The 14,785-nt window shown below is 34.9% G+C and overlaps 2 protein-coding genes across 2 annotated transcripts; one reads left to right on the forward strand and one right to left on the reverse strand.

The window, feature by feature from the left end:
• Positions 1 to 1,650: 1,650 nt before the first annotated feature.
• LOC145594938 (stromal cell-derived factor 2-like protein) lies at positions 1,651 to 7,337 on the forward strand. Its single transcript, XM_081651289.1, has 6 exons — positions 1,651 to 1,942; positions 2,163 to 2,303; positions 2,960 to 3,100; positions 6,411 to 6,460; positions 6,550 to 6,670; positions 7,036 to 7,337. Exons 1-6 carry the CDS (start codon positions 1,844 to 1,846, stop codon positions 7,126 to 7,128), a joined length of 645 nt encoding a protein of 214 aa, XP_081507415.1. The 5' UTR covers positions 1,651 to 1,843; the 3' UTR covers positions 7,129 to 7,337.
• A 4,656-nt stretch (positions 7,338 to 11,993) lies between these two features.
• LOC145594980 (uncharacterized) lies at positions 11,994 to 14,312 on the reverse strand. The gene is made up of 2 exons (XM_081651335.1): positions 13,738 to 14,312; positions 11,994 to 13,191 (listed from the first exon to the last, which is right to left on the reverse strand). The coding sequence occupies exons 1-2, from the start codon at positions 14,307 to 14,309 to the stop codon at positions 12,273 to 12,275; spliced, it is 1,491 nt and encodes a 496-aa protein (XP_081507461.1). The 5' UTR covers positions 14,310 to 14,312; the 3' UTR covers positions 11,994 to 12,272.
• Between the last annotated feature and the right edge of the window lie 473 nt (positions 14,313 to 14,785).

Here is a 14,785-nt window from a genome sequence, read left to right on the forward strand (position 1 = left end):
TCTAATTTCTTATTAATTAGTACCCTCTTAATTTTAAATTATTGTTGTAATGTAGTATTTTGAACTTCCTATCATATTACTACCTCCGTTAACTTTTAGTTGCAACTATGCAATATTTTATATTTCACAAAAAAAATACCTCACAATTGCAACTAAGAGTTAACAAAGGTAGTACGAGTAATAAGCTAGTCAACTAATGAGGTTTTGATTTAAGGCTTGTTCTCTTCAGCTTATTTTCAGTTAAGCTCTAATAAGTTCAGTTCAGTTCACTTCTTATTACTTCCTTCTCTCATAAAATATTTAGTTCAATCAATCAAAACAGGCCCTTAGTGATAAAGATTAGTGACTTGTATACGATAGATAGTAGGTACAAATCCTTCCATTTCATTTGTAATATAAAATAACTCTAATGGCTTATCCGCACAGAAAAACAAAAACATAATTATATTGACTAAGTCAGCCTAAGGTACATACACATTTCTTAACAAATCACAGTATTTTAAATATACTGAAATATTTCTATTTTGTTTTCATCAAATGCACAAAAATCAGTGTAATTTATAAACTTTCTCTTAAGAAATAAATAAATAAATAAATAATGTCAAACCATTAGTTAGTCTATACAAGATACAACTATATATACAAGATGAACATTAAGTATAAGAGAGGTTTTCCACCTATAATTCAATTTCCAAATCAAAGGGACATTAGACAATTAGCCCTCTTGTTTCTATTACAAGACTACTAAAATGATACTCTATATAGTGGACATTTGTTCATAATAATTTAACAAGTCCAAAACAATTTTGGTGCGAGTAAAACAAACTGAAGAAAACTAACCTCGTGCAATCTCGTGGCGTTTAAACGGGTAGTTGGGAGGGTCCGCATATCATCCAATCGGGTCGTCACTTTCATGCCTTATAATATGTGGATCTAATTTCTTATTACCTTCAACAATAATGTTGGTCCATTAAACTAAAATGGACCCAAAATAGTTATGTTAACTTTTATGTTTTTTGTTGGCAATTGGCATGGTTGAAGGGTTTGGTACGTTGGTTAGATGCAATGCCTCCTTACGTCCTATCTAACTTTCATTGCAATGTCTCCAAAACACTTCCTCTATCATAACACCAACTATATCATGAAAATTTAAGATTGATTTGAAGGTCTTGCACTAACTTACCACAAGACAATAAATTTATCTTTTATCATAAAAATATAAAATTATATGGAGTTTACGTGTCTTTCAAACACGAGGAATTTTTAGCCTCTAATAGTTAGATTTATGAATGACTCTAATTACACTCTTTGGTACTCCGTATTACATTGTATTTAGATGAATACCAACAACGAATTATATCGATACTAACAAAACATTTTTGCATTCGTTGGTATCACTGAATAAGTATTCACAAAGTATTACGTCAGTTCGGACTGACTAAATGTTTCGTCAGTCCAGTTGGTTTTTGATATTCTCTATTGGTTAAATAATATCCTCTATAAGATGGATAATATTATCTATTGTTTTTATGATATCGTCTATTGGCTGGACGACCATATGTATGCTTGACATAAGATGATAGAATGACAGATATGATACTGTGGTGGTGGTACGACTAACATCCGTTTTCTATGCGTATGACTGTATGACTGTATATGTTCAGTGCAATTCAAGTTATCACTTTTCAGAGATCTAAGTAATGTAATGTAAACAAATCAATCCAAAGCTACTATAAACTCGGAAAAACTGCATCAAACAATTACACTATCTTAAAAATCCAAGAAAAAGGAACTTCAAAAGAATCAAAACCTAGATTTAGTGCTGTATAAACATAATACCAGTATGTCTTCCACCTCTTTGGCTCTCATCTTCTTCCTTTTCTTCTCATTAAACCCATTTTTCTGCTCAATTACTGCTTCCGCCGCTTCAGATGATGTAGAGGTATGATGGAATGATGGGTCTTGATTAATTATTTTTTTTTATTTTTGAATACCCATTTCAAATGCAATTGATTGGAATTAATTTAGGTGTGATGGGTCTTAACTTCTTGAATTTTTTTATTACCTACAATTGATAGAAATTTAATTTTTTTTTAAAGTTTTGATTTCTGGGTATTGCTTATTTTGTGTTCTAATTGATTTTGTTGGTGTTTTTATGTTAGATTACATATGGGTCAGTTGTGAAGATGATGCATGAGAAGACTAAATTTAGGTTGCATTCTCATGATTTGCCATATGGATCTGGCAGTGGACAGCAATCTGTTACTGGTTTTCCCACTGTTGATGATGCCAATAGCTATTGGGTACTCACTCTTGCTCTGTATTTCTCTTTGATCATGCCTGCAATTTAGAATAATGATGAACATACATTTTGTGGATTGTTTGGTGTGATATGGTTATTTACTTCTTTATAAGATTGCATTCTTTGTACTTGCTTATAGTACTACTACTTTGGAATGTTCGGAAAAAGTTGTCGCATTTTGAGGAACGGGTTATGATTATATTCCAAAATGCCAGTACCTTAATTGAGTGCTGATAAGAGTATGAGAATAACCTGACTATAACATTGGTTCTGTAGTGAACTTGTGTCATATGTTCTTAGTTATGATGGCATGGGAGAATGTGCGTAACAATTATCTAGAGATGGAGTATTAGTTAGGATGCAAATGCAAGTGTAACATTACTGTTAATATTATGCATTAGTATTAATTCTTATGATTAGTAAAAGATTATAAGGTGTGCTTGATGCATCGGCGTTTTGTGCATGTATGCAATGGTTGGCCTTGAATGTAAAATTGTAAATAATGTGGGCTACTTAGTAATGCTGCTCTGTTATTGCTGCATGTAATTGAGTATTGACCTCTCTACCACTCAAGGCGGGAGCTTCTTTTAATGCATTGGATAATGTTGATATTGATGTATGGTAGATTGTTCATTAACTAGTGTATTTACACTGGAGATTGTTAGGCCAGAGCTGGGATCATCTGCCAAACAAGGTGACCCGATTGTAAGTGCCACAATTATCAGGCTGCAGCATATGACAACAAGAAAGTGGCTGCACAGCCATTCCTTTGCATCACCCCTTTCAGGCAATCAGGAGGTTGGTCCCAGTTTATACTGATTCAGTATGCTCATACTTTTATAATATACTTCGTATCTACGTCTGCACTTCTACTGCATTTTGGTTTTTAATTTTACTCCATTGTGTATGGTGAATATCAACTTCAGAAACAATTCTTTCTGTGTCATTATTCAAGACCTGCCAATATACCTTATGATTTAGAGTTTACTTTTAGCAGCTGCTCTTTTTACCATCCTGATGACATTAAAAATTAATATGTTCTTATTTCCAGTTATGTTTTACTGGACCAGTAAGATTCCATATGCACCACTTTACAAAATGCTAAGAAACAGTTATATGTTATGATGTTATACTGTTATAGGTTGTTACTGTGAAAAAGTCATTTACCATTTGTAGGGCTAACTATTCCAATTTTCTTGTTCAACAACAATATTTCCGGTCCTGCAGGACCCCTTTATGTTACCAAGGATGGGAGAGGTTGAATAGAACTTGAATAGAACTAATGTAGATATTACCAGGAGTTCCACAGACTTAAATAAAACTTTCTATTGATTCAGGAAGATAACAATATGTTGGTGTTAAATTCAAGGTTATGAAGTGGACTTGAACTATTATTGAAGAATTCTGATGCATCCACTTTTGCTTAGTTCAAGCAAGAATTGAGAGTTGTTGTCACTGATTACTAGAGTATGTAGTGTACCGCAATAGGGAGTGAAGCGCATAGTTCAAATCTGTTGTGGTGAAGTATTTAGCTTGTTAAGAATTAGGAAGCCAAGACATGCCTAAGTGAAAGGTAGTCTTGGTTATTAACTTAATTATGCCTGCTCTTATATAAAGTGAAAAACTTGGACATCTGCCGGATGAGGAGTTCCATAGTTGTATATAACCTATAAGTTTGAAATTTCAAAGCTAATTGCATAGAGAAGCCCATGAGCAAGTCCTCTGGAAGAGAGAGAGTGAGACATCCTCATGGGTCATTTTGAAACAAAAACTCTGTGTTGTCTTAGATTCTGATCTACGTGTCAAATGTATTGACATTGCTACAAAGTCCTATGAAAGATGGAAAGCAGTCCGTGATCATTGCTGAGCCTTTTGACATGTGCTACATGTCCTAGGCAATCTTGACATGCTGTTGGGAACACTCTCTCATAGTTGCTCTTCTTTCCCATCAATGACATATAATATGTAGTAGTATAATACGAACCTCAAAGTTGATGACTTAGTTGTTGTGTGTAAATGTACTACTGACGTCATACATCTTATCGAGGTATGTGACATGTCAGTTGGTCACATCAGGGATGCTTTAGTTGGCCAAAAGGCCCAAAATCCAGGGGTAAGACTCAAAACACACCTGAGTCAAGTGAAGTGTAGGGTAGTTGAAAGCAAGACCAGACTAAAGGTGGACAACTCATATCATGCAGATGACTTTTCACCCCAGCATCTTAATGGGTAGGTTTGTGCAGATTTACGTTTTTACGGTAGTGTGACTAGTGTCTATTATCACTAGAACTACATAGGGTGGAGCTGTCCTGATAACTACATTATGTTGGGGAATTGGTGATGCTAAAGCTAAAGATCGAGCAATTAAAAAAAATAAAAAAAAATTGAGCTATGTTGGGGATATACCTTCTAGTGTCTAGGGAAATGAGTGAACCAGAGTTTTCTTATAAGATTTAAAGTGAATGGAGATAACCAATCCATATTTCAGAACCTACATTCCCCCCTCCCTCCCTCTCTTCTCCCTTTATAATATACATAACAATATCAAAGGGCTTTGATACATAAACATGTAAATGGTTCAAGGTCTCTTCGAATTTGATGTAAACTTGTGTGTAACAAAGTCCAGATTGTTGGGTCCCAAAATCAAAGTGATTGCCACTAATCTCAGTGGTATATTGAAAAGTCTTATTTCCTTTCTGGGGAAAACTGTGACAATTGTAAAGGCGTACACCTAAGGCTATGACTTGCTCTACATCAGTTTGATCTGGGACTTTAAAATTGCCTTAAAAGTAACCTTCTAGCTTGCTTCAGGTGCTTATTAAGGTTTAATGAGTGAAAATTTGGTTAGACTGAATAAGACCCTAGAGTATTAACTATTAAGAGTACTGCAGTTGTGTAGATGCTGAGTGGCCAGCCATTAAGGCAAGTTTGTTGAAAATTGCCAAATTGGTTGTTTACGAATAGAAAAATAGTCCTAGTGTAAATGATCTCCCCCCCCCCCCCCCCCCCCTTTTTTTTTCCTCGAATTCAGTGAATCAACTGTTAGTAATCATTTCCAGTCATTCTCCTCTATGTTTGTATGCTTGTATGATGCATGTGTCACGGATGATTGAACAATGTGCCTACTGCGTACATGTTCAGGTTCTGATAAAACTACCGCTATATCATCTCTAGGCCACTGTTTCCATGTACCCTTTTTTGTGTTGATGAGATCAAACCCTCAGGGATACTGGAGACAGAGAACTGAAAAGGATTATTCTTTAAGAACATAAATAGCAAATATACCTATGTATTTCAATTCAAGCTTTCTGTAACCACAGTTTGCTCATATTTACATGTTCCAAAGTGAAACTATATGCATCTCATTATACTCCACCTCATGATTGATACTTCTTACGAAATATTTCATAAATCATGAGTGTTACTAAATGGTGATTTTACTTATATATAGTGTGTTAGTAGTCTTAGTATAGTGGGAATAAAGAATGCTTTGAGTTAAATATGCATTTATGAAGAAAATAGAAAAAGAGAAAGACCATAAAAATTGGGACAAACTGTGGGAGTGGAGGACTGGAGGTAAACTTTCAGGGGGTGTTTGGTTAGTGTGTTTTTTTTGGATCGGAAACGGATTCGATTAAACCGATACCGTTACTGTGTGTTTGATTTGAAGCCATGGTAACAATGGTAACAATTACCATTACCTAAGAGTGTAATGGTTACCTCTCAATTGTTACCTCTCAAAAACTTGTGGTAACAAATACCCTTACCACCCTCTTAATAAATACCCTTTCGTAGTTAAACCAAACAAATGAAAAGGTAATAGCTAAATGATTCCTTTTCCCCCTGTTATTTGTTTCCTTTCCACTTCGTTTCCATTTTCTGAACCAAACGTCCCCTCACTTCTCCAGTACAGGTCTGTGCTCTATATTGAACCAAATCGGTGTAAGGCTGCATATAAACCTTATAATGGCGGGATACATATAGGTTATTATCTTTGTTTAGTTCTCTTCTGGTACATGGCAAGATAGTTTTTTCTGCCCCTGAAAAAAACGGTTTCTCCTGGGTAGTTCACTGCCGAGATTTTAATCCTATGCCTTACCATGTGTAGGTCAGCTGCTTTGGGGATGATGGCAAGTCTGACACGGGTGATCATTGGAGGTTTGTTGTAATGTTGATTTTTGTTCTGTTGTATTAGCATTTCCTGAGTTTATGTTATTCTCCTTTTTCTAAAGTACTTATTCTTTCAGGCTAATAGTTGAAGGAACAGGGAAAATGTGGATGAAGGATCAAAGGGTTCGGCTTCAGCATGTGGATACTGGTGTTTATTTACATAGCCACAAGAAGAAGTTTGGCATGGGGCAGCAAGAGGTAAGCAATTTTGGAGCTATTCCTCTCTTTTTTTTTTGTTTTTTTTTTTTTTTTTTTTTTTTTTTTGGAGATGATAATTAGACAAGCCCCTGGAGCTTTCCTTTTAGGGAGCTGCTCGGGGACATAGCTCTACAGAGAACTTAAGTTATACAAGTACATATTGAACTAAGCAAGCTGTTTCTTTCCGTCTGATAAAGACCATGTACAACTGAAGAAATAATTTCTTGAAGGAGCAACTGATAGCATCAAGTATACACTTAATTGTTGGATGTGTTGTCATTGTCCTCAGTTTTCTCCTTAATCCCACTCACTCTTCTTATGTACGAACACTAATCACAAATTAATTTTCTTATTTCCTTTACCAGGTTTGTGGGGTGATCAATAAGCAGAGTGACAATATTTGGATGGCAGCTGAGGGTGTATACTTCCCTGTGAATAAAAGCAAACACAGCACTTAGCGATACGCGTTGAGGCCTTGAGGGTTTTCATTAATCTTTATAGTATTGACATACATAACATACCATATTTCCAAACAAGCACATGTAGTGCAAGTGCTTCCACAGGTAAGCAATGTACTGAATGAATGATGATAATTGATCAAAATTTTGACAGCATTCTAACTTTCTAAGTTTACGCCTTTTTTTATGATTCCTCTTTGATTGTTATGTCACATCGTATTATGAACGAATTGACAGCGATGGGCCGGGATGATAACTGATTTTATGTTGTCTCTGGACTAGATGCTCTATTATTGAATCTTCTTCAGCACATTTTCCCATTGAATAATTCAACAGAATTCAGCAATGCTTTTAAAACGTGAAATTATATATCGTAAAATCAAAGATCCAACCTCCATTATGATTATGTTGTCGTGTATCCATTAATTTAAACATAGAAAAGATATAGAAGAATGTAATACCTTATCAACTAGTACTATATATTACATTTAGAAAACAGGTTATTATATAGAGGAAAAATCGAGATATCTATTATTTTATTACTTATTATAAGTGTAATGGTTGATTAAAAGTGCGATAAATAATGTATTAAACACTGGAAAAAGTGAAAATTCTTATATACACCCGACTGTACTGAAAAGAAATAGTTTTGTTCTTTTTGCTCATTTTGTAGTCGTGTGTGATAAACAGATTACTCCGTGTAAAAAATAGGCATGATGAAAAAATAAGATGAACCAAACAACTCAATAGACAATAGTGCTTCCGATTCCATAAGGTGATACGAAATTCTCAAACCAAATTGCATAGGCCCAAAAGGGAGGGGCTCAGATGGTCCAAACAGAAAAGGCCCACTTTACATTCATCAAATTTTTGCTGACAAAGGCACATGATCATCACTTTCTAGATGGGGTAATAAATTGAAAAGAATTGCACTTTATTTAATTTGGTCCCTTTTTTTTTCTTACTTCCATATTTTTAAATACTAGCTCCAATTCTGCATGTGCGGAGTTTTAGAAGAAATTGAAAAAATTAATAAAAATATGAAGGTTGTGGGGTGGGTAGAAAATTAAAAAATTGTACAAAGTAAAAGTAGTGAAGAGAATTGGAGGAGATAGAATATGAAATTAATAGAATATGATCTATGTTGGGTCCACTAGATGAGAGAAATTAATTAAATATTGTAAAAGTTTTCAAAATAAGGAAATGGAGCAAGTATTGCTGGAAAAAGAAAGTGGAGCAAGTATTTTAAAACGAAGGGAGTACAAGTATTATTTTTCACGGATTTTTAACTTGTACTCCGTAATATTTTGACTTTTATTCTATTCCCTTTGTGATTTTGTTCTGCTAGACCAGTTTATTGACTTTATTCTACTTTGACTTTTAATTATTTATACTATTTTAATTTCAAAGGTTTATAAGTTTTACGTAACTAAAGATATTAGCAATTAAAATAATATATCGATAAGTGTGAAAAGAGAAGTGCTACAACTTAAGACTAGTTCTCTTCACCTAAAACAAGTAGATCTGGTCTGATTTAATCTGATTCAATAATTTGACTAAACTTTGACCGCATTTTAATACTAATCTATAAAGAAAAACATTGTCAAAATGGATCTTGTTAGATATATCTCATTATGAACTTTTCAAATATATAATTTTCATAAAATTTTTTAATACGCAATTTACAATATTTAGTAATAAGTAAATGTTAATTAAAAGTCTTAATCTATCAGAATGTTTTTGGTCTGGTCTAATCTGATCTGAATTAATAATAAGTACCTGAAACAAGTTGAAGAGAACAAGTTCTTACAAGTTAAAAAAAACAAACAAACAAACAAAAGTACTTAAAATTTTTATTTCCTAATTTAAGGTCTCTTTTTTAGTCTTGTACCTTTTTTTTTTTTTTGGACAAGCTGCATTATGCTAAATAAAAGGAAAGGGGAAAAAAAAAAAAACAATTTGTAGTTGAAATGTGAGATTAGCTTCCTTAAATTTTATAAATCAACTAAAGACATCCAAATTTTTGAGGGGTCCAAAAAAATGGTATGTCTAGTCTCTTTCTTGTACATTATACAAGTACTACTATTACAAAAACATATAAATTTGTCGGTGAGTTTATATCATATGCCAAATTGGTATTTAAGTGTGATAGCTTGAGATCAGTAGATCACCCTTTGATCATTATGCAATTAGAATATGTAATCAAGTGTGTAAAAAGCTAAAAACCCATACTCTTCATTGATTAACATACTTGAGATTTGAGAAGATGCTGATTGAGTTCGTTCAAATTAACAATACAATGTCCAAGCATTCGTGTAATCCCCTTGAAGTCAAAGCTACATTATCGGTACTCACAAATCTGCTAAAATTTTGACAAAATTGGCGTTGAATTATGGCACACACACAAACCAACAAATTAACTCTGACTAACTTGGACTTTCACTTACAAAAGCAGACTTCTAACCCTCTTTTCACACATGTATGTTTACGTTGTACTCCAAATTACTTCCCACCATCTACTTTTTAACATGTTAAAACCCAATTTTTTGCCTGAAAAAAAAAAATGTTAAACCCAATTTATCTTGTTAATTATTCAAACCACCCTAATCAACTCTACTACTCGTACCATTAAAGATTTCCCACTTCTAAAAGGAAAAAAGAAAGAAAAAGGTTTTGAAATTCACACTTATAAAAAAGATAAAGATCCTTGTTAATTTATCGCCATCGATATCCCATCTATATAATGTCAACATCTTGACTCCGTACTAGACGATCTCACTTAAAACTTGCTAATTACACACTAACTTAAAGAAAGTTCGCACTGGAGGTAGGGCCGTAGGGGTTAGCAAATCACGATACCTATAAGGTGCATGTTAGGAACCTTTTTTTTTTTTTTTTTTGGTGCTGTTTAGAGAGCCACAAGGGCGGATGATGAGAATCAATCCCAGGATCACCTGTAAACGAGAGGAGAGTTCTAACCACTTGATCTATTCCTCACTCTCATGTTACGAACACTTTAGATTGCGTATAGCCATTTATGTGCATCTAATAATTTTTCAGGAAGTTCTAGACACAGGCTATATGTCATCTAAACATCAAGCTCCTAAAATCAAACGGCCAAACCGAGCATAAAGCCACTGGCAAGCATCACCAATAACATCCTTCCAAGAGTTCAACCACAAACGAACCGAGAGGGCGAGCAAGTGCAAGGGTATGCAGTTAGGGCCGTTGGGTTGGCTCTAAAGAGAGCATCCCACATGATCAATTTACCTTATCCCAAAAATAAACAAATAAAATAAACTCATACCAAAAAAGAATACGCACTACTTGCAAAAAAAGGGAAGCTTAAGAGTAGTATGGTTCTTGAAAATGTGTAGTGTAGGGACCTTGATATGATGCTACGGCCCCCTTAGATAAACAAATTATTGAACAAGTTGTGATTCAATAGTCTCTCTTAGATTAGCAAGGCTCTACAAATCTGGCTGTAATACACCTTAATGATTAATGATATGTCTGTATTGGCTCCTCTTAGTCATTATACGTCGTCACGTCGAATCAATGCAGTTGAATGAGTGTGAAATTATGACCATTTAACAGTAATCCAAGAAATCTGGGTAGGTAGAATGATCTCATAAAGATTGTTGTATGTGTTTGTCTACTAACCTTAGCAAAAATCCAGAGATTTGAGAAGACATTTCCCCAAATCTCATAATGTTGAGATCATATGCAATGGTTTTCAAAAGTTGTGTTCTTGAAAGAAAAGACTGTGCAAAAAGTTCTACATGTATTCGGGAACCAAATTTGATTAGCGGGTCTACCATCAATGGTCTAGTAAATCAACGTTAGGCATTTACTTCAGTACGAGACATTTATTCTGAAACAGATGGAGTAAGTGCAAAAGGTGAATCGAACGAACCCTAACAAGATAGGGAGTACTAGATCTAGAATAATTCCTACTTGAGATTTAACACTCAAAAACACTAGCATAAGGGTAACCACAAACAAGATATACACATAGAAGTTGACCTACCAACCACTAGCACAAATTCTCCAAAATTTAACCAAATTAAACAGTCTTAACTCTCTGAGCTGGCTATATAAAACATCAATATAAATGTCAAAGACCACATCATCTCATAACAGTCTAGTGGGAAGTTCACATGACTCTACACAAACATAGACTAAACCTAACAATTTCCATAAATATATAAGACAATTGACAATTAACAAACTATAGTAATCTAATAATAAAATGCAGCAAGTGTGAAAATGAACAAATTTGGTCAGTCCATTATCATATTAACACAGATCCAGAAGCATACTTACAGCTAAGCAAAACAGGAAAAGAGAGAGAAATTGGAACTGACAGTTATTTTAAGGTGAAAATAACATGTTTCCAGGACTCATCATGTGCATCATTTTGTTTAAAATATTTACCCAAACAAGAAGAGAAGCTGAAGTTGCTTTTTTAATCACACATCTAGCAGCCTAATCCTGCTTTTAATTCTTGTTTTCCTAATCTGCAACATTTTTTTGAAATATACTCAGTTGGAGAGTATTATTCAAATGGTTCAGAGATGGATTAACAATGCAGATAATTAATACGGAGTAAATCGAGATCCTAGGATTTATTAATTACTCCTCCTACGCGTCTTAACAAAGCTTTCACTAAGTAAGTGAACTGATTTAGAAGGGTGACGAGTATTAAACACGAAAGAGTATGACTCATAACTGTTTAAGGCAAGGGAATTAATATTGGTTGGTATGCAAGGATTGACCATTTCGTTGAAAACCAACCCAAGAAAATGTTGGTATTGTATAAGTTTCAGCAAATTGTGAACAAACTTGAAGAAGAAAAGGAAAGATTGTGCTCATTGAAATTTATTCTTGTCATTCACTAATGATAAGGACACTACTATACAATGATCCTCTTAATGTCTCTTAACAACCAAAATGCTAATTGTACGAAAATTTCTAGTATTAAGCTAGCCAAACATGGATACAAAACATAGCTAATCTATATGAACATATGATATCAGTATAATGCCACCATTACATGCTGCACATGAACATTGATTCAAGGAAAATGGGAGAGATCAGAGCACTAACTCTTACTGCTCGGAAATATCTCATCTTCAATGATCTCAAAAGGGCAAACTCTTCGATGTTGAACTCACTGTGAGAGACTTGAGATGCTCCGAAGGAACAAAATCTTGGGGCAAGTTAGCCCTCTTGACAATCCTTTTCATATTATTCTGTAAACTCTGCTGGACTAATTGCTTTACCGCCTTTTTCTCTTGGCTCATCATCATATCTTCCTCTTCCTTATTAACATTGGCGGTAGATGAGGAAGACCCACATATAGGTGCAGAAACAGCCGCTGTGGTTTTATTGTTAACAAAGCTCCGAGAGACCTGCTTCCCCTTGTCTACCCTCAAACATTCCAATATCCTTGATGCCCTTTTCTGTGCTAATGTGCTACCTAGAAGGGTTAATTCGAGCAATGCTGATCCAACCCCCGCTTCTATCATATTCTGCCTATCACTATAAGATTTATGCGCCATCACCATTATTACATAGCAGGCCTTTTCTTGGCACCCTGGTGAGTCCGACCAATTCAAAGCATCGATCAAAATAGGGAAAACATCCGGGGCATTGCTAATTGCCCTCCTTCCTTCCGAGATCGATACTACATTGCTTAAAATCGAAAGGATACGCTCACTCATTTCCATATCTCCCAACATGCTCACAAGATACTGAATCAAATTAGTCTCAAGAATCAAGGCAATATTCGAGGGAGTTATAGACAGATTATATAGTGCTCTAAGTGAGTCTTGCCTTGCTTGGAAGCTAGACTTTTTCTCATTATCCTCTAGCACACTAACTAGATAAGAAATCGCCCCGGATGTTCCAATGATTGGCTTATTAGAATCCAACGCGCTCAACGCAAGGAAATTCGCTACAATGGCTTCCGAAACAGCCGAGTTAAGACACCCATTTGAGGACTCAATCTTCGTTAGCATCTTATGTACTGCACCAGCTTGAACTATAGCAGCCTTATTCCTGTAAGAAATATACCAATTTGTTAAATTGACAACACCACCAAAAAAAAGTGAGACCAAGATCAAAAGCAAAGGCCACATTTCCACCAATTTTACCCTTTACAGATGAAAACAACAGAACATCACACAAAAAAACAGAATATAGCAGGAATGCAGCAGATGTCTCATGTAAGAATCTAAACAAAAACTCCAATTTACCCCAAATGAAAACGACCATAGATTATCATATTTCCCCTTCTACAGTACAAGTGAATTCATAAAGTAAAAATAATCCCCATTTTTACCAAAATAAAAAAGAAATTATTTTCCAGAAACAACATGCATTGAATTTCATTAATTAAAAATCCCAGAAACCAAATCGGAAAACTATTATTTTTTCAAAAAAAAAAAAAAAAAAAAAAAAAAAAAAAAACTGCAATAAATTACAGATACAGTTTGATTTATGATTTAATGATTTCCAATAAACAACATGATGCAATAAATTATTTCTAATAATGAACATGCATTGCATTTGATGAAAGATAAATTAAGAAAAGAAAAAACTTACATATCATTGCCAATGCCCAAATTAAGAAGGGCGTAAAGAGCTTGAATAAGGGATTGATCATCATTTTCATTATCATTATCGAGCATGGCGACTAAAGGAGGAATAGCCCCAAGCATGGATAAAGTAGAGCGAGCTTCAGCATCTTCTTTCGCGAAGCTTCTGACAAGTTTAGCCCCATTTTCTCTCTCCTCTGAATGTAACAATTTCACCGCCATTCTTAACTCCTCTAATCTCTCTTCCTTTTGCTTTATGTCTTCCACATTTTGTTCGACTTTCTCTCTCCTCTCGGAAGAGCATGAGGAGGAAGATAGGTTGAGGAGATCCGCCAGTTTACCCGACCCGGACCCATGGGTTGGTGGGGTGGGTTTGGGTTCGGGTTTGCTGGTTTGGGTATTTGGGTTTTTGGGTTTTGAAGGTTTGGAAATGGCGGCGCCGCCGCAGCTGACGGTGGCGAGGAGTTTGCGGAGGGAGAATGAGTTCCAGAGACGGCAATGGTGGTGGTTGTGAGGAGAGGAAGAGTGGTTGAGGATGAGAGATCCGACGTCGTTTTGAGGAGGATGACACTTGGCCATTGATTTAGGAATATGAGTTTGAGTTTGGTAGGTTTGAGTTTGATTCTACATTGTGGACAAAGAAAGAGGAGAGAGAAAAGGGGGGTTTGTTTGAAGGAGGAAGAAAGTGAATAGGGAATTAAGGAGTATGTTAATGTAGTGTGTTGTGTTGTGTAGTGGAGGAGTGTGAAGGGATGGGCAAACAGAGAGAAGGGAAGGAAGGAAGTATGGAAGTGGAGATGATACTTTATTACGGAATACTTGGTGTTTATAGAATTAAATACTGTTAGTTTTGAATTGTTTCATGGTTAACTAGGTTGACGTTATTTTAATTTGTATCACACTATCACTGTGTGTGTGTATCAGCTATGATTCACTGGTTACGGCTTACAACCATCTTGTTTGGTTTCCAATTTTAAATTGTCAAACACTAAGAGCCCGTTCACATTTCCTGAACTGAATTGATTGGAGCTAAATTTAATTGAACTGAACTGAAC

This window comes from Chenopodium album, chromosome 19 (assembly GCF_948465745.1).
Source record: "Chenopodium album chromosome 19, dcCheAlbu1.1, whole genome shotgun sequence".
Classification (NCBI taxonomy): domain Eukaryota; kingdom Viridiplantae; phylum Streptophyta; class Magnoliopsida; order Caryophyllales; family Amaranthaceae; genus Chenopodium; species Chenopodium album.